The 21,410-nt window shown below is 36.1% G+C and overlaps 1 protein-coding gene across 2 annotated transcripts in view; it reads right to left on the bottom strand.

Moving 5' to 3' along the window:
• The window catches only part of FAM3C (FAM3 metabolism regulating signaling molecule C), a 47,969-nt gene that overhangs the window by 10,373 nt on the left and 16,186 nt on the right, over window positions 1–21,410 (bottom strand). The window contains exons 1-6 of one of the 2 annotated variants that reach the window (XM_060305377.1): window positions 21,190–21,339; window positions 19,901–20,005; window positions 12,634–12,663; window positions 11,744–11,867; window positions 1,369–1,427; window positions 202–252 (exon numbers count right to left, since the gene is read on the bottom strand). In XM_060305377.1, coding sequence (XP_060161360.1) covers window positions 202–252; window positions 1,369–1,427; window positions 11,744–11,867; window positions 12,634–12,663; window positions 19,901–20,005; window positions 21,190–21,223 — 403 coding nt within the window. In that variant the 5' untranslated portion in view covers window positions 21,224–21,339. Of the gene's footprint in view, window positions 1–201; window positions 253–1,368; window positions 1,428–11,743; window positions 11,868–12,633; window positions 12,664–19,900; window positions 20,006–21,189; window positions 21,340–21,410 lie in introns of those variants that run through there. The other variant, XM_030857655.2, reaches the window with a different exon arrangement.

The following is a 21,410-nucleotide window of genomic DNA, read 5'->3' as shown; positions in this document are numbered from 1 at the left end:
ACATCACCAACAATTTTTATAAAAAGCAAAATGTATGCAGTATGACTGATCACTTAAATACAGCTAGACATTCAGTGAAAAGAAAGAGTAATAAAATGAACTAACACAAAATTAGTACCATTATTTTCTCATTAATGGGCTACATTATATTGATGTGATTCAGTGCCAGCAGCAGAACACTTATATGTTATTCATACTTACTTCCTCCCCACATGTCAAAATATCTGGTGTCTATTAGATCTCCTGTTTTTCCTGAAAGAGATTGAATTCATAGCAAATTATGCAACTGAAATATACTCTACACTATATAAGACAAATGATCTTATCCAATGACTGATGTGAATTCATTAGCAGAGAAAGAATTATTATGACAAATACTTAAAATTTGAACTGTATGCATCTGAAAATTTTTTCTAAAAGGGTATTTTTTGAATAGGACTTTCTCACTAATCTTGTAAGCTGAAGAGTAGCAAACAGAAGTTCACTGTTGACTGTAGATCACTGGAAGTTAGATATTTTTCATCCGTATGTGTTACCATCTTCCCTTATTTTAAAATTACCCCAAAATACATAAACCTTTAAAAAAAAAACCATGAATCCATGCTATTTTCTATTGTCAAAGCCATCTTTCAAATAATCTGTATTTAATTCCCTTTGAAAAAATTTTTTTTGCTATCAATTAAATAGACAAATACGTATAGAACATTTTATAGCTAAGAAAATGAAGAAAGTAGAAACACAAAAATGTATCTCTTGTGAAAGAAGTAAACAATATTTTCCTACACTGTGAACTGGAGAAGGTGGCTGTGGTTTATAATCACCCTATACAGATTTACAAGGGTGACTGTCCCAGAAAGAGAAGACGAGTATGCAGTTGAGTCTCACTTCACGGGTTCATACTTTCAGATGTGATTTTGCAAGAACACTCGAGATGTTCAGGATTCAACGTGGACGATACTGAAAAATTACAATCGACTCCTACTCTTCACTCAGCCCCACACCCCATCCAGTAGTCCACCATGCTCTGTCATTCTATAAACCCTCATTCACGTCCATCTATATTATGTTAGGATTCCAAAATCTGCAGCAAGGATTCATCAATTTAATGTTAGATTGGTTGTATCCTGACAATCTCATGGGAAGTTCTCTACTCACTGGACAGCAAGCTGGATGCTTCCAAGAAAGCACGCTATAAATACTGAGACGCAGAGTCTCGACCTACAGTTGGTGTTTTGGGAGGGTGTGGGGAGGGCTTTAATGTCAAGCCTGGCTCTTTCTCACCTGATCTCTTGATATTAGAGTGCATTTTACTTTGGGACATATGAATATACACTGAGTACATTCATAAGCTAAAATAATTATTCTTACCATTTACCAAGGCAACATTGATCCCTCTTCCAACATTATTCTTAACACCACTCATTAAACTGAAGGGGGAAAGTCAAGACAAATTTAGAATTAGATACTGAACATAAACATACATTAAAGAAATAAAGCCATCCATGACAAAAAAAAAAAGTTGGGGATGTTATATATACGTACAATTGTTTAGTACTGCAGTGGAGACTGAAAGGTCTCTACCAAGTCAGAGAAGACAGTCTAACATTGAATAATTTTAAAGCTATGTTCTTAAATAAGATTTCATGAATAGAAATATGTATTACAAAGTATTAGTGCCGAAATACTAGACTATTTCTTGCTGCTCTGTGTGTCAGGTTACGAAATACCATTTTAGAAAATCCTTCAAACATGTGGACATTATGCACATGGTCTGCACCATCCTCAAGGGAACAAACAAGGGTAACCTCTTTTCTACCTTCTACAATATCAATGTGACATGAAACAGAAGCGAGATGCTACTAAAATTTTTTATAATCTGAGAGCAAGAAGAATTTAACTTAATTGTGAACATTCTCTTAAGTGATTACCAAGGCAAAATTTCTCAATACCCAGAAGAAGGAATATTGTATTCATATAATTACTGCATCTAACCATAAGACTTGTAATATCATTCTGTGGTAATCAACCACTAGCAGCTCATAGACCATGACATAAAGATAATAAATACTGTGAAATAGAAGGTATGAATAAAACATTTGCTTGTTATCAGTTCAGTCTGTTGAATTAGAATTATTAAACTAAAATTGTAGGTACCTTTTATTCTAAAAATTCACAGTGATGTGCTGTTCAATGATTAACAATCATTGAGGTTGGGTTGAGGTTGGTGGAGAGGGGGGAGTTGCATATGTGTGAACACACACAACCGTATTCGTATATGATACCATCTATCTATCTATCTATTCTTTATCCATCCATCAACAGACATTTAGATTGTTTCTATCTCTTACCTATTGTGAATAATTACATTCCCAACAAATGACGTAAGTTTATTATAAATTTTACTGACAGAAAGGATCTGTAGCACACATTTTACAACGAATAAAGTATATACTTTATTATAAATTTCACTTAGCCACTGATTCTCACAGAATGTGTTAAGCGATTTTCATATAACTCATCTGTGCTTAACCTATGGTTGCAAGTGATGAATGAGTAAAATTCTAATACAAAAGTTGGATGCTATTTCATTTAAAGAGTAAGACAAAGTAAGAAAAAGCTGAAACATTGAGCAATAAAGACATATGTTGGAACTTCCCTTGTCTGTCAATGATGTGTGTGATGTTTTTGTTGAATCATGTAATACGTTTTCAAATACGAGAGAACAATTTTCTCAAAAAAAAGAATAAAATGGCAGGCTTAAGCCCTACCATGTCAATAATTATAATAAATATAAATAGTTCAAACATATCAAATGAAAAGAGAAACTGGCACAGTGGATTAAAATAAGACCCAACTACATGCTGTCTACAAGAAACAAGTAGAAACAGCCCAGAAGTTCACAAACTAATGAATGGATAAAATGTGACATATCGGTACAATCGAATATTATTCAGCCATAAAAAAGAATGAAGTACTGATACATGGATGAACTTTGAAAACACTATTCTAAGTGAAGAAGCTGATCACACAAAAAATCTACATATTATATAATACTATCTACATAGAATTTCCAAAATAGGTAAATCTATAGAGACAGAAAGTAAATCTGGTGGTTACTTAGGGCTGGTCGGAGGGGAGGGGAGACGAAGTAGAATGGGATGGGAATGGAACAGGAGGGCAATAGCTAAAGGACACAGCATTTCTTTCTGAGGTGTGATGGTGTTTTAGAACTGACTGTGGTGATGGTTGCACACATCTCTGAATACACTAAAAACCACTGGCTGTATACTTTAAATGAATGTATTGTATGGTATATGAGCTGTATCTCAATAAAGCTATTTAAACAAAAGAAAGCAGGAGTGGCTATATTAACATCAATTAAAATACCAAGCAATCAAGATATAAAATATGTGAAGCAAACTCAGATAGAACTGACAGGAGAAACAGACAAATCTACAGTTACAGTTGGACATGGCAATACCCCTCTCAACAGCTGATAGACAGAAAATTACAAAGGGTATAGAAGAATTCAACAGCAGCATTAACCAACATTGTCTAATTGACATTTAAAGAACATTCTACCCAACAACAGCAGAATACACATTCTTTTCAAGTACCCATGGAGCATATACTATGATAGACCTTACCGTGGGCCATAAAGTAAACCTCAACAAATTTAAAAGAATTGAACTCATACCAAATTTGTCTCTGACCACAATGAAATCAAAATCAAAGATAATAGGAAAATCACCAAACACTTGGAAACTAAGCAATATATGTCTAAATAATCTATGGGTCAAAGAAGTCTGAAGTGAATTTAAAAAACACATTGAAAACACAGCTTATTAAAATTTGTGAGGCATAGCTAAAAGAGTACTGAGATTAAGGAATTTATAGCACTAAGTGCTCACATTTAAAAAGAAAGTTTCAAATTAATAACCTAAGCTCTCATCTCACAAAACTAAAAAGAAACCTAAAGCAAGCAGAAGGAAAGAAATTAAAAAGAGCAGAAATCAAGGGAACTGAAAAGAGAAAAATAGAGAAAAATCAATGAAACAAAAAGCTGGTTCTTTGAAAAGGTCAATAAAATTAACAAACCTTTAATAAGACTGACAGAGAAAAAAAAGACACAAATCACCAATATCAAGAATGAAATGGGGGACTTCCCTGGTGGCGCAGTGGTTAAGAATCCGCCTGCCAATGCAGGGAACACAGGTTCGATCCCTGGCCCAGGAAGATCCCACATGCCATGGAGCAACTAAGCCCATGTGCCACAAACTACTGAGGCCACGCGCCACAACTACTGAAGCCCATGCACCCTAGGGCCTGCACGCCGCAACTGAGAAGGCCGTGAACCGCAAGAGTAGCTCCCACTTGCCGCAACTAGAGAGAGCCCGTGTGCAGCAACAAAGACCCAACGCAGCCAAAAATAAATTAAAAAAAAAAAAAAGAATGAAATGGGATGTCCCTACAGACCCTGCACATAGCAAAAGGATAATAAAGGAATACTATGAACAACTCCACACATGTAAATTTGACAACTTAGATGAACTGGACCAATTCCTGAGCTAGTACAAACTAACACAACTCATCCATTGTGAAACAGGTCATTTAAATAGTCCTATAACTATGAAAAATATTGAATTTGTTTATAAACTCCCCCCACCCCCAAAATCTCCAAAGCCCAGAGAGTTTCAGTGGAGACGTCTACCAAATGTTTTTAAAAAAAGAATTAATACCAACTCTACACAAACTCTTTCCAAAAACACAAGTGAAGGGTATACTTCTCAATTTATTCTACAAAGCCAGTATTACAATGATACCAAAACCTACAAGAAAACAACAAACCAATAAGCCTCATTAAAATACAGGCAAAAATCCTTAACAAAACATTAGTAAATTGAATTCACCAGTATATTTTTTAAAAATTATCATAAGCCATGACTAAGTCAGGTTTAGTCTAAGGATGAAAGGTTAATTATTTGAACAGTTAATGTAATCCACTACAATATTAACAGGCTTAAGAAAAATCACATGATCATCTCAATGCAGAAAATGCATCTGACAAAATTCAACAACCGTTCATGATAAAAAGTCTCAGAAAAGTAATAATAGAGGGGAACTTCCTCACACTGATTTAAAAAAAAAAAAAAATCTACAAAAAAACTACTGCGTAACATCATACTCAGTGGTGAAAGGCTGAAGGCTTTTCCTCTAAAATTGGGAACAAGTCCAGGATGGCTGCTCTCACCACTATTACCCAACACAGTATTGCAAGTCCTAACCGACTTCCAAGAAAAGGAAATGAAGGCATATAGATTGGAAAGGAAGAAAACAAACCTGTCCCTATTTGCAGATGGCATGTTTGTCATCTGCATGTTTGGATAATCCCAAGGAAGCTACAAAAACAAAAACAAAAAAACCTCTTGGAAGTAATAATTCAGCAACATTACAAGATACAAGATCAACATATAAAAATCAATTGGGTGTCAATATACTAATGAACACAAGGAAACTGAAATTAAAAACACAATGTCATCTATGATTGCTCAATAAAAGGGGGGATGCTTAGGTCTAAACCTAATAAAGCATGTGTAGGACCTTATGCTGAAAACCACAAAATGGTGATGAAAGATATGAAAGAAGATATAAATAAATGAAACATGTCATACTCATGGACTGAAAGATTCAACATTGTAAAGATGGTCAATTCTCCATAAATTAACATATAGGTTTAACAAAATTCCTAACAAAATCCCTACAAGGTTTTCTGTAGATAGAGGCAAGATTATTCTAAAATGTCATATACAAAGGCAAAGAAACTAAAGTAGCTAAAAACAATTTTGGAAAAAAAAAAAAAAAAGAGTAAAGTTGGAGGCATCATTCTACCTCATTTCAAGACTTATTCCATAACTAGTATAATCAACAGCATGTGGTGTTGGTGGAGGAATAGATATACAGATCAATGGAACAAAGAGAGAACAAGAAGTGGACCAGTGGAACAAAGAAATGTACTAGTGGAAGTATGGCCAACTTATTTTTTACCAAAGGAGGAAAAGCAAGTCAATGGAGAAAGGATAGTCATTTCAACAAACTGTAATGAAGCAAGTGGATATCCACAGGCCAAAAAATTGACCCTTAATCTGAATCTCATACTTCGTTCAAAACTTAATGTAGAATGGATCACAGATTCATATGTAAAACATAAAGCTATAAAAATTTTAGAAGATAATGTAGAGAAAAATCTTTGAAAACTAGGGCTTGTTGAAAAGTTCTTAGGCATAACACCAATCCATAAACAAACAATAAAGCATAACCCATAAAAGAAGAACATTGATAAATTGGACTTTACTAAAATTAATAACTTTGGTTCTGCAAAAGACCCTGGTAAGTGGAATGAAAAGACAAGCTACAGACTGGAAGAAAACAGTTACAAACCACATATCTGACAACAGGATGCATATCTAGAATATACTAAAAGAACTCAAAACTCAGCAGTAAAAAACCAAACAATCCAATTAGAAAATGGACAAGAGACATGAATAGATATTTCACTGAAGAGAATATACAGGTGGGAAAAAAACACATTAAAAGATGTTCAACATCACTAGACATAAGGGACAGATAATTGAGATACCACTACACACCTATTAGAACTAAAATAAAAAATAGTGACAATACCAAATGCAGGTAAATATACAGAGAAATTGGATCTCTCATGCACTGCTGGTAGGAATGTAATATGGAGCAGTCACTCTGGACAATGTTTGGCAGTTTCTTACAAAATTAAACATCACACTTACCACACAACCCAGAGCTTCTGGGCATTCTATTACAGAGAAATAAAGATGCATTCGAAATTCAAAAATCTCTATATGACTGTTCATAGCAGCTTTATCAATAACAGCCCAAATTAGAAGCACTGAAATTGTCTGGTTGAGGACAAAAGGTGATGGATAAACTGTGGTATATCCATACCACAGAATATTAGTCAGCAATAAAATAGGAGCAAATTATTAATACGAACCAGTATTTCAAAAGCATTGTCCTGAGTGAAAAAAATCCAATCTCAAATGGTTACATATTGTATGACTCTGTTTATATAACATTCTCAAAACATCAAAATGATAGAAATGATAAAAAGATTAGTGGTTTCCAGGGGTCAGTGATGGTGGAGGTGACTATTAGAGGGTGTTATGAAAGAGATCTTTGTGGTGACGGAATAATTCTGTATCTTAATTGCTGTCCTGGTTACATGAGTCTACACGTGATAAAATGACATAGAACTAAACACACACATTATACTAACTGATAATTTCCATTCTGATATTATACTATAATTATTGATACATAAGATATAACCACGTGGAAAAATGGGTGAAGAGCACATGAGACCTCTCTGTACTATCTTTGCAACGGCCTGATATTTCTGTAATTTTTTCAAAACTAAAAAGTTAAAAAAAAAAAACTCTACTCCAAGATCCATTAAAAAAGGAAAAGCATAAGAATTTGATTTGTAAAAGCTTAGTAACATTTAACTATTTACCCATACTCTTCGCATATCTGTCTTCAAAATTTCACTCGTTCTCTAAAACTTAAACGTAGTTAATAAAACACAGGCCTTTTTTATGTGTGTGCAAGACCAGTTGTGAAAGGTGGGCCATAAGAGAACCAAACAAGTCTGCTGCAGAAGAGGGAAGTTTCAAAATGCATTTGTTCTGCTCCTTTCAGAAATGCGTTGTAGCCATCACTGATATGAAGAAGCCACAGCTATGATTAACCTGTTAGAGTAATAATTAAGTGTCACGGCGTCTTCTCCAAGAGAGATCATTTGGAGTGTGTGGCTGCGTCTATCAGAGAGCAGAGAAATAAAGGCAACAAAGCAGCACTATGACATAGGCTTCCCACAAGAGGGCAGTAGCTTACCAAGTTTTAAAGCGAGCAAAGGACAAACCACTAAAGATTTTTAATGTATAAAAGGTTAGTCCCTCTTACTAACACAAGTTGAAATATTTTCTTTTATCCTTTACGAATATGAAGGTCACCCCACCACCGCTCCACACCTGCAGGCAAATAGCTAAAAAAAATGATTATACAATCTATAGATAGATTCTACAACTTTGAACAGAGTTTTGTTTCAAACACCTCCAACGTGCTCTAGCTATTACGATTCGTTTAGAGAAGGGTTTAACAAACTACAGCCCATGGGTCAAAACTAGCCGGCTGGCTGGCTGGCTGTTCTGTTTTACCACTCATGACCTTAGAATGGTTTTTACTTTTTTAAAATGTTTATATTTTAAATGATTATGTAAGTACCTACATAGTATCCTTGATTTTACCTTTTGGACCTCACAGCCCAAAACACTATCTTGCCTCTCAATGTGAAAAAAAAAAAATCCCTCAAAATAGTCTGCCATATAATTTCTGTACCAAACATTAAGATTATAATAAAAGGTGAAGTATTATTCCTAATATCAACTTCATATAAACTGAAATCATACGAGTAAATGCCTGAAATAAAAGCTGTATCTTGAATATTAGTAAACTCTATGGGTTCTCTAATACAAAAGAAAAAGAGCTACAATTCCTGTATTGTGTGACCCCGGATATTTATACCCGGGATTTTCTATTTCTAACTAATGAGAAGCTTGAAATCCATCTCATTCTCCATGATGTATCTTGACTGCGTCCACTTGTCCTTAAAACCATGACCACGACCCTATCTTACCATCTTTTATCTGTACTGAGGTTTCTAAATCTCAGTCTATGATGATATCGTGGACTTGATAATGCGTGTGGAAGGGCTATCCTGTGCACCGTAGGAGGTTTAAGAGCATCCCTGGCCTCTATAAGCAGCACCTCCACAGCTCTGATGTCCCCAAATGTTTGCAGACCTCGACAAGTGTCCCCTGGGGAGAAAATCACCCCCACTGAGAAGCAATGATCTGGACTAGTAGTCTCCAAAATGAGTTTGCATATGCTCAGAGCATGTGTAGGAAAATATTAAAATTTCTACTTATGTATTTTTATTATTCACTTACATATTTCAGTGGGTACACAGGCAAAAAAAGTCTCTTGCTAACTGTGTGTGGGGTGGGGGGAGTGGAATTGAAGAGCTATGGCAGCCATGGTAATCGCCCTCCAATTGCTCTCTTTACTTCTCCAATCATTTTACCCAGCAGTCAGATCATTTTCTTCAATGTAAATGAAGTGATGACATGCCAGAGTTTGAAAACCTTCAGCAACCTCTCAGCACACTCAGAAAAAGATCTCATCTCTTTCCCTGCATGGCCTGTAAATTCCACTCGCCTAGCCCTTACTTCTCTCCAGCTCTGTCCCATCTTAGGGCCTTCAAGCATGCTCTTCCTTCTGTCTAGAATGGTCTTCCCCCACTCTTCACCTGGCTGTCTTCCTTCTTATCCTTTAGTTCTCAGACTAAACATCACTGTCTTAGAGAAATTATTCCTTGACCCACTCAATCTAAAGTTGGACACCTCGACCTCACCTCACTTGCCCCAGTAAGTATTCTTCACACCTTGCTGCTCTGTGCAGCGTGTGCCACAATTTCTAATTATTTATTTGCATTTACTTCTTAAATATCCATCTCCCTACTATACTGTATGTTCCATAAAAGCAGGGACTGTGCTCAGCAAATATCTGTTGAATAAGTGAATGGAATGAATGACGCTAAGAAAACTCAGACTCTTTCTTTAACATTTTTTGTTGGAAAAACTTTCTAGAAACATGCTATTTAATGTCTCAAATTACCCATTGGCTACAAATAAATATGCCACGTATCAATCTGCTTTTATTATTTTTTTTCTTTTTTTTTTTTTTTGGCCACGCTGCATGCGGGATCTTAGTTTCCCGACCAGAGATCAAACCTGCACCCCCTGCCAGTGGAAGTGTGGCATCCTAACCATTGGACCACCAGGGAATTCCCTGGAAAAACTTTCAATACAGAAATAGAATATACTGGAAAAGGTACTAGACTGTGAATTGTCCCTATTTCTCCACTAGGGATCCCTGGCCAATTATTCAGTCCTTCTTCAAGGACTAGATTTCAGGGCCTGAGGCAAAACTGTAAAATCCCATCAATTATTTAGCCTCTCATGGGAATGGCAGAATGATTCCTGAAAAGAGAATGGATAGGTAGCCTGTCTCAATTTTACGGTTAAACGAATTGAAATACAAATTCTACAGGACATGCCCACTATGCTAGAACCAAGTTCTCTGGCTCTGAGCCCGAACTTATTTTACCAGACTCCGCTGCCTGCACACATATGCTTCTCTCTTCTTTTTAACCTGTTCTAATCTGTGAATAGAGAACCTGCTAGTCTTCATTAGAGTTTGATCTCTTCTTCTTTGCATTAAAACTTTCATGCTTCAAGGTGGCAGAGGTGTCTAAAGACAATCTACCATGGGCTGGGCATTCTAAGAAAACTTCTGCTTATTATTCAGAATCAAATTTCTGGCCCCTTTAGCCAAACAAGGTGAAAAAGGTGAAAAAGGTGAAAATGGTGAATGGGAACACTCTAAGGTAACGCGAAGGATATTATTTAATGCAAAATCTACTAACTTCTAAAATCCAAGTGCTTTTTAATTCAATTCAGTAAAGCAAGACTATTATGAGACATCAGAGGACAATGGATTACCATCAGCATGAGGAAAAAGGAAATGAGGAGGGATCTTAAAGATCACCTAGCTCAAGCCTTTAATTTATAAGAAAAGTGTTATTTTAAGAGGCTAAATAACATATGCATGGTTAACTGAAAAGGGGGTTAGGATAAAAATGTTAGCGCTTCTATATTAAAAAGAAAAGACACACAAAATGCTGGGAAAAACTGCCTCGTTTCCTTCTATCTGTAAAATTACCTCACTCTTTATTCTACATATTAATGGTACATATATTATTTTATGTGAAGCTTAAATAAGCTCACATATCTAATTTTTCAGGCAAGACCAGATTAAAAGCAACCAACTAAAAGTAAGGTTTGCAACTTCACAGGCGGGAACTTCACAATCAAGTGACAATGGACACTGGGGTAGGAGGCTGAAAAAAACCTAAAAAGTATACTTTGTAGAGCACCTCAGTAAAGGAAACCATTCAGTTTAGTGGCAAGCAGTTCTGGGCCACAATGGACTAGAGGTTATTGCTGGGTTATTTCATACTTCAACAAGCAGCATTCCAACATTTAAGATGAAAGATGTTGGTTTGTAAGATAAAGTGTTCATTATCTAGGGCAGTGCTATCTATTTGACAAAAACGGTCCTATTTGGACTTCTTTGCAGCGATGGAAATGCCCTCTGTCTGTGCTGTTCAGGTGGGTAGGCACAAGCTGTCCGTGACTATTAGCACTTGAAGTGTGGCTGGTGTGACTGAGGAACTGAACTTTTAATTAATTTAAATGAATTAACTTTTCCCGTATTACTTAAGAATCAAAATTAAATAGCCACCTTGTGTCTATGACTACCAGTTGGGATCTAGAGAATTTACTCAGAGGAAATCTCTTATCTTTACATGAAGCTGAATAAATGCTATGTTCTTATGTCACTCTTAATACGGAATGTAAGAAGTTTAAGACTCCTTAAATGAGTGGGGAAAAATTGTATAATGGAAATGGAAATCACTTTTCTTTAGTAAAAGCATGCCCAATACATTTTCAAAGGATCCATTAAACTCAGGTTCAATTTGCTAAAATTTAATAGCACACATTATACTTCCAAATTGATAAATACTTACACATTGTCTTCCAGGCAGATTTTGGGTCCTACCACATTAGCTGCTCCACTTGCCATTTTAAAAGCAAAATGTTTCTCAGGGCAAGCTTTTGAGATCCCACATTTATACCTGGGAGGTTTTGTAGCTTTGGAGAGAAAAAAAATTTATTTTAAGAAAACAATGTTAACAGACTCTGTATTTAGTTTGTTTCGTATCTCAAACCACAAAGGGCATTATGCGAAACACCAAGATATACACATCTTAAACTACATGCTAGTTTTTTTTTTTTTTTTTCCTGAGAGTTTCAAAGAACTTCAAAACAAAACAAAACGGAACCTCCTAGGAAACAAGCTAACAATTAACATAAATGGAACAAGTAACATGATCTTCATGAGGGTAAATATATTTTATCTAATTATTTTTAAGCTCATTAAAAAAAACCAGGATGGGGGAGGTCTGGAATTGTTACTTTGCATTTCCAGTCCATATATGCAAAATAAATGGACAGTAAAAAGCCTGATGCATCACTGAATATCTGCTCACATACTAGTTCTAACTAGGAATTCTTTTTTAACATCTTTATTGGAGTATAATTGCTTTACAATGGTGTGTCAGTTTCTGCTTTATAACAAAGTGAATCAGCTACACATATACATATATCCCCTAACTAGGAATTCTTTTACACACTTTCTGTACTTATAACACTGAAGCTAAAAAACACTAATGGAACAAAATATCCATTATAAATACATACCCAAAATATTGAGCTGTTCAATCAAATAGCTTCCTTAAAACTTAATAATTTCTAAAATCAGTTTTGCTCACATTGAACTATATCCATTGTTTGAATATAGGTTCTCATGTGCCTAAGAGAATAAACCATCTGCAAAATATTGAGATGAAATACTTACAACGTGCAACTGCGTCCAATGCTGACCTTGCTAAGGAAAAAAAAGTTATCGTTAGAAAGAATAAAGCTATTGGCAAGTATCACTTTTAAACATGTGTGGAGCTAATAGGCCTATAAAAATGTGTTTGAATTATTGCTTAGTATACAATACATAAAACATGAATATCACTTTAGAGAAAAAGTGAGAAAGTAACTTTAGGCTACATAATTCACTACAAACAATTATGTAGAGGAATTATGGAGGGTATTATTTTATTATTGATAGAGTACTTTGTTTTTACCTTTACATTTTATGTTTAGTTTTAGTTATTATAAATTTAAATCCCAATCAGAAAGTTACTCTACAAGCTTAACTTTTTTAAATTCATTTTTTATTTTTTTCCAGCTTTCTCGAGATACAGTTGACACATAAAATTGTGTAAGTTTAGGTGCACAACACTTTGATATGATACATTTAAAAACTGCAAAATGATTACCACGATACCGGTACATATAGTGGTATAATACTACACCCCAGTAATAGTAGCTAGCACCTCTATCCCATTACGTACTTACCACTTCCTTTCTGTGGTGAGAACATTTAAAGATCTACTCTTTTAGCAACATTCAAGTATATGACAGTATTATTAGCTTATAATCACCATGTGGTACATTCAATCCCCGAATTTGTTAATCTTATAACTGGGAATTTGTACCCTTTGAGCAATGTCTCCTCATTAACTCCGCCCCCTCCCAACACCTGGTAACCAGCATTCTTTTCTGTTTCTCTGAGTTTGTTCTTTTTAGATTCCATATATAAGTGATATCATACGGTATTTCAAACTTCCTTTTAAATGAGTTTAAATATATACTTGGTGACTATCAGGGTGTTTAAAAGTTGTTGCTGCTGTATGGTGTAGTGTACGTATGCATATAAAGTCCTATCTATCTCAGAGGTTAGGCTAAGAGATTTGGGGAGTGGGAAGCACACAAGAGGGATAGTGGTGGTAGGAAGCTTTAATTTCCCTAAAATAGAAATGTATTAGGTACTACTAATAAAAAAAGGTCATTACTGAGAGTTTTTACCATTTATCAGTTCAAGGAAGCCAGAATTTTCTGATCAAATCTTAACCCGAATGCAGTAGATGTCAACCTGGACATCTACACTTAGAGTTTTTTAAAAGCACAAACATCTGATCCCAGCCCAGGAGATTACAATTCAGATCGTCAACAGTATTGTGGCTAGCCATTTCCTGATTTAGCTAATAAGCATGCAGTGTCATAAATGTTTGCCAGCTGTTTGACTATAAATAGTCACTTAGTTTTTAGTTCTGTACTATTTTAGATAACTGCGAATTTCCTGTAAAACCAGTACTGAAACTGGAGAACAGAATGTTAAAGCTGAAAATAATATGTAAATGTTTAAAAACAGGAAAACGACTAAGTAAATGAAGGTCATTAACTCTACAGAACACTCAGAATATTATGCACCGTTGAAGTCATAAATGCAATGCAGTCACATGGGAAAAGTTTAATGCATGGAATAGAGCAAAAAACAAACTTTATCTGTGAGTACTAAATATATTCACGGATAAGGACAAAGACTTGAAGGAAACAAAAAATGATCAATTAGTAAATTAGGGTGCTGGGGCTCATTCTTTCAATTTTCTTAATTATATCATTTTTCCTTCATTATGTCACAAAAGGGAAAAATAATTCGAGACCATTCGGTCCAATGCTCTCACTTTTGTAAATGAGAAAATGAAAGCCAGAGAGTGACTAGCAACCAGTGATTAGCAGCATGCAGACTATTAAGTCTTGAGACTTCCCTGGTTGCGCAGTGGTTAAGAATCCGCCTGCCAATGCAGAGGACACGGGTTCGAGCCCTGGTCCGGGAAGATCCCACATGACGCAAGCAACTAAGCCCGTGCGCCACACTACTGAAGCCTGCATGTCTAGAGCCCGTGCTCCGCAACAAGAGAAGCCACCACAATGAGAAGCCCGCGCACCGCAACGAAGAGTAGCCCCTGCTCTCCGCAACTAGAGAAAGCCCGCATGTGCCCAGCAATGAAGACCCAATGCAGCCAAAAATAAATGAATAAATAAATTAATTAATTAAAAAAAAAAGAAAGTCTCAATTTCACTTAGACCTAAACAAACATGTATCATCAGGCTCAGATGTTAAGATGCTTACGGAGGAATATTGTTCAAATCAGGAATGCTGGCATACCCAACTTATGATAGCCAGATATGGGGAAGACAGTGGGATCAAAACAGGGGTAATATAACAGCTCATTCACATATGTGGGGCACTCTATCAAGTATTTTTGCATGTATTGTTGATTTGCCCATCACCTCTGTTTTAAAGAGAAAGAAACTGAGAACAGATAGGTTTAGCAACTGGATTTGTTCTATGCATAATTAGTAATCGGCAGAGCCAGTTTTCAAGGCCATATCTCATTCTAGCACCCAGACTTATATTCACCCCCCCCCCAACAAAATGGGACTGTCTGAGGTCTAATGATCACAGGTATAAAAACCACTAGTCCTGCCAGGAGCAGGAAGCAGGATAGGGAGCTTTCAGAACCATCCTTCTGACTGCAGGGTGGAGCACAGACTGCAGAGGATTCAAGACTCGAGACAAGGAGTCCACAAGGACAAGGACGCTGCTAAGGTAATCCAGGTAAAAAAGGGTAGCAACCTGAACAAAAGCAGTGACTGTGGGTTTGAAAGAAGTAGACAGGCTCAGAACAACTAAGGCTGTGGAACAGACCAGATGGAGGGGTGATGGAAAGGGAGGAATCAAGTTTACTGCTCAGACATTTGCCTTTAGAAGCATTCATTTATCCATTTACATGAGCCAAAGAACAAAAACACTGTCTCTCACTCGAGATGTTTGTTGTCTAGTGAGGAGATGGGGTGTGGTAATGGGTGCTGAGCTCTCTGTGGACCTGTTAATTTTAAGACACTTGGAGAAGACCCAGGCAGAAGTCTAGAGGCCAGCTTGTAAATGAGACCTGGGATGAAGATATAAACTGGAAAACTGGCAAATGATGAGGTCACACAAAGGGAGGAGTTAAAATGAGGAGAGGGCTGAGGAGAGAAATCTTAGAGACATTAATCATCAACTAACACTCAGAGGAAGAGTGTGGCTGAGGAAAAGGAGACAGAAGGAAAACCAGGGATGAGCTTCTAAAATGGTCAAATGGATTTGATTGGAAAACTTAAGAGGTATTAATAAATAAATAATAAATCAATGCAACTCAATTTAAAAAACTTTACTGGGATAAAATTTGGGGTAAATGTTTCTTAATCATCAGACTTTTGAGAAATAACATCACCTCCATTTAATTTGTGTAAGAGTAAGGGGAGAAGATGCTCAAAGGAAAAAAAAAGCCTCTTGTGAAAAACTTTTCAGATTAAAACAAATTTTATCCAATATGCATCACAAGCAAAAGCCCTATATTTGGCCTGAAGTTCTGAGAATTTTAGCACCTGGAGGCCAAAAAGGTAAATTTTCATAAATAAAACGGGATGTTTTCCACATGTAGAGTTTGGGCACAACACACGAACACAAAAATCCCTCCTTTTCTGCAACTTTCATTTCTCAAACTACCTTGATAGCTTTAATTCTTAATGTCTTTCAATATATTCAGCTTTTCACTTCAAGAAACGATAATAAACATTTGGTTTTATCAGTGAATGTCTTTCAACAAGTCAGGCTAAAGAAATCCAATAGAACTACTTTGTACTTTAGTTTTTAATAATGTCTCAAATAATTTATATGTATATAATATTTCAGTGGTTTAAATCTGAAAGGTAAAAGTAAATCGACTAAAGAGAATATTAAGTACTTACTGCAAAAATATTTTGGACTGTTTTCAGTACATTTACTAGCTGTTAAGTATCCATACTGAAAACTAACACTATGTTAAACCACAATCATAACTAAGACTGGTAGACTGTACCCATGTTGATGTCCTAGTGTGACACTACACTGTATGTAGCTTTATAAGACGTTACCAATGAGAAACTGAGTAAAGGGTATGTAGGATCTCTCCATAATATCTCTTACAAATGCATGTGAATCCACAATTATCTTAAAATAAAATGTTTTGTTAAAAATTGTTAAAAAAAATCAGAATCTATTTTGGTTATTTCAACTACTAATTGCAGGCAAAATTTTTCATTCTTCCTTTCTAGAAATGTTGTATTTTTCTAAAACAGTACTATATAATCAACTTGAATGTAAATTTACATAAACTATCAAGTAAGTTATTATATCAACAAGTTGAAAAATGGGAAAAGTTCACCACCAAAAGAACTATAGTTAATCTCATGGGTCCCTCTAAGATACTGATTATAGAAACAATCTTAATGTTGAGTTAAACTTGTTAGATGCTAAACAAATGGCAAACACAACCATATCTCCATCTTTGCTGAATTATTCTGAAATAAGAATTAAAAATAACCACACAAATTAAATTTTCACCAATTCAATAGACTGGAATCCAATAAGGTTTTGTGGATACAAAACATAACTTCAGTTGTCCTAACTTCAGTTATGACAACAAAATAAACCATCTTCCCTAAGAATGCCTAAATTAAATAGCTAAAACATACACAATAAAAACTTGCACGTTCGTAACATTAGGAAAAAGCAAAATGAAAATTAAGAAAGACGACTATCCTAGTTAAAGTAGCTCAGTGTTTGTTCATAGCTGACGACCAGTGGCTTGTCAACTAATACAGCTTTAAATGAATCCCACTTTGAAAATACTCCTCCTCCCCATGTAAAAATCCTAATCCTCAATTACCTATATCCATTTTCCATTCAATCAGCATTTATTATGTACAGGACCCAGCACTAGATGCTGGGTGAGTCACTAAGATATTATTGCTCTCAACATTCATTCTCCAGTAAGGGAGGCCGAATACATGAAAAAGAATAAAAGAAATTCTATAACGTAAGGCAGAATAAAATCAGGCCAAATTGAGATATAAGTACTATGCATTATAATGGACAGTTCAGAAAAAGGAGAAACATTCTAACAGGGAAAAGAGGGAGACTAAAATACAATTTCTCCCAAGAAGGGGCACTTATGCAGTTTTGAAAAATGAGAAGGATTAACAGATGAAGGGGAGATGAGAAAGCTGCGCGGGGTGAGGAAGCATGAACGAAGGCTGAGGTAGGAAAGGACAGGACAGGGTTTGTGTCTGTAGATCACGTGCACGTGGGCACAGCCAGCGGGAGGGAGGGAGGGCAGGAAGGGTGGGGGAGTACAGGTGGGGAAGGCAGAGGCAGGCTGGGGACTGAGTGCCATCCTAGCAGGGAGTTCAGATTTTACTCTCCACTGAAATACTAAAGGTTCAAGAGTTTTAAGAGAATTGCTCTGGCAGTGGTGACATAGGCAGATATCAAAGATAAGAAATAGACCCAAGAACATCCCTGCAATGTCCAAATAAACCATCCAGACTAGAGATGAAGATCCAGACCAGGGAAACACTGTGGCCACACCCAGCCTCTTCTCTCTGAAAACAGTGGGCCTTTTCCCAAAGTAATTTTTCATTTGTACCAATGGTCCCGTGGCCCCCTTCTCTCCAGGATCATCCTTTTCTCTCTGTTTAATCTCTTCCCATTGATTTGTAATTCACTGACTCTTTGCCCGCGGCCTATAGAGAAGTGAAAACCTCTCTATTACTTCAAAAAAGAAAAAAATGTCAACTTACTTCTGCCTCAAGCTACCATCCCCACAGTTGTCTCCCTTACCATCAACCTTACTTAGAAGAATTAGCTACAGCACACTGTTTCCACAGCAACACTGAACAAGTCCTCAATGCCTTCCATGTTTTTGTGCCCCATCCTTCAACCGAAACCAGCTGCGCTCTCAAAGGACCCCAGGCTGGCCCTTTGCAGTAACAGACGCACACAGCCCAGGAGAAGTCAAGACAATTCTCACTACACTTTGCAACAACTATTCTACGCTCGATCCTGGATACTTCATTTTAAGATGGGTACCAAAAAACTGACAGGAGGAAAATAAACAGTGCATTAAGAAGAATGGTTCAAAGGGAGGATTTTATAACTTGATAAGATGAACACTTATAAAAATATGGCATGGAGGAGAATAACCACAACTTAACTATGTAACAGATCATTAATGTGGAAGAGAGCTCCAGCAGGTAGAAGCAAGATCAGTGGATTGAAAATACTTGGGAGAATAAAAGGCAGAATTCAGTGCAAAACAAGGAAGTACTTTTAAGTAGTCATTGTAAGAAAAGTCACCTGAAAATGTACAGAAATGAAAATATACAGAAACTTGAGGACTACATGCCAGAACTGTCTAAAGCCTGATACCTAGTATATGGTCCATGGATGGGAAATCAGCATCACCTGGGATCTTGTTAGAAATGCAGACTCTCAGGCCCCATCCCAGACACTGAATCAGAATCTGCATTTATCAAGACTCCCTAGAGATTCCTTTGACATCGAAGTTTGAGAAACACTGGTTTAAGGGAGTCTTGAAACTAGATGTGAGAGGGAATGTATTCGGTCTTATATTAATTTACGGAAAGCAAAACTCACCAACTATTCCAGAGATCTCAAGGTTGTTTCATTCGATTTCTGCCTACTAGGTCAAAATACTGTTTCTAGGTTTCAGAGTCTGAGCTTTCATGAGTTATTTTTTAATACTTTAAACAGTGCTCAGCCAAAGCTTATTCAAACACTTCAAATGTTAACTTATTTTATCAACTTAAAGATTTTGTTTAAAACTGAATTAAGGCAGCTCGTAGTGGTACATTTACAACATAGCATCAAATAAATTGCTAAAAGGAAAAATGGTGCAGAAGGAAAATAAGGGTAGGAAAGCAAGATGGATTTCTATGGCTGGTATTTAAAATGCATTATCATGACTCCTAATCACTTGCTAACTGAGGGTTAGATTTGGTTCCAAGTTTTTAAGCAGCCAACTCAAATAGGGTGTGATATCTTCTAGCATGTGCATTTAGAATGCCATGAATAATGTCCGTAGGCATGCGTAAAATAGGCCCCATTAAATATATTCAAAATGTTGAATAGAAGATTCGTGCTTTATATTGAATTAATTGTAAGATTTTCTATTGCACATTTTAGAATATTCCAATGAATCACACTTACCAATATAATTTCATTTTCTTTTCTAGACAGCCTAAACAGCAGAGTAACTCAATGTTGATAACTGGTAAAAATTTAAAGACAATCTCATCACAAATAAAATTTAAGAAAGGGAAAAAGAAATAAAACTTACCAAATAGATTTCCTAAACTTGCATCCATTTTTATTTCAAATACTTGAGAAATAACATAGAATGTCAGTAAAAATACTGCCACAGCTACCACCAACTTTGCAGCACCTAGATAAAGGGCAGAAATAATTCAACATGAGCTTATGAGCCCACCGAATTTTTAGTTATGCATTTCCATGAAAAACGTAAGTGTATTTAAAAAACTCTTAAGACTAACAAATATCTACTTCTTATCTACTGGATCTTAATTTTACTTGAGTTACAACAAAAACTGTACCAACAATCTATTTTGATTGATTTTTCTGATCAAACAATTATGAGATTGTCTAGCAACCTAGACACAGGACTGCCTGAGTCATCTGCTTAGTTTTCTCATGGAAAAAAAATGACCTGCTATCAACTTCTGGCTGACTACACAAAAGTATCAAGGCCAATGGAACACCGCCACCAAGTATGTGGGAGGACACATTCTCAATCCTTTTCAATGATAAAGGGCAATACAAGACAGAGAGGATACAAAAACGCTGAACCTTCCAGAGATACTAAGGCAACAGACCAGGATGTCCACTCGGCAATGAGTTCTCAAGTGAAATGTAACAGGCTTACTGTCCTCACCAACCCACACATCTCTTGAAGCACACAAGTGCTCCTGGTATGGTGAACAATGAAATATCTCCCCTCATACTTAACACCAAAGTTTAAGCCACGCCTTCCCCACTCCTGGAGGACTGAATTTGGCACCTGTCACATTTAACACAGTTACATGGTAAGCTTTGTGAACAGACTCTTAGTCTTCCGTACCTTTATATGTTTAATTATTTCTGAGTGCCTTACAAAGAATTAGCACTGCTACTAATTAATTAACTGCTTAATGTGAATCATCACTTGTCTTTCTTCTCCACAGCTAAGCAAATCTAGGAAAGAAAAAGTACAAGATACGAAAGGACATGAAAAATGACAGGAAAGAAACATCATCTTCTTACTCTTAGAATTTCAGAGCCATCTCATTAGGCTATTCAGAAACAATATTAATATTTGCCTATATAATCTCCATTCCCCTCTCTTACCAAAAGTTTAATTTAAATTGATCTAAAAGATCAGCAGTCATTTCACTATACTTACTTAAGGAAACAAAAGCCCACAAGTGAGGCAACTGCCCAAGATTACAGATATCTTAGCGGCAGCACAAGGACAGGAATCCAGGGATCCTGACAGAGCCCAGTGCTTTGTAAGGTTCTCCACTACCATCAAATGACCACATTCTTCAGGGAAGCTACCAAAACTCAACTTACCAGATAAGGAAGAGTAAAAAAGAACTGTGTTCATCCTAACTTCATAAACGTAGAGACTGGGACTGTATCCTTACGGGGATGGGAAATGAACGAACTGATGATGCTCAGAAGGGCTGACGATGCTGAGAAGCAGGAGATTCTCAGAGCTACTCATTTTTATTTAGAAACGCTCTATAAATATAGAAATGAGATGGCAAGGAGGAAGCCTAACTACTAAACCA

The sequence above is a fragment of the Globicephala melas genome, chromosome 9 (assembly GCF_963455315.2).
Source record: "Globicephala melas chromosome 9, mGloMel1.2, whole genome shotgun sequence".
In the NCBI taxonomy this organism is placed as follows: Eukaryota; Metazoa; Chordata; class Mammalia; order Artiodactyla; family Delphinidae; genus Globicephala; species Globicephala melas.
Note: the sequence above shows the minus strand (reverse complement) of the source record. Positions and strands in the feature narration are given on the sequence as shown.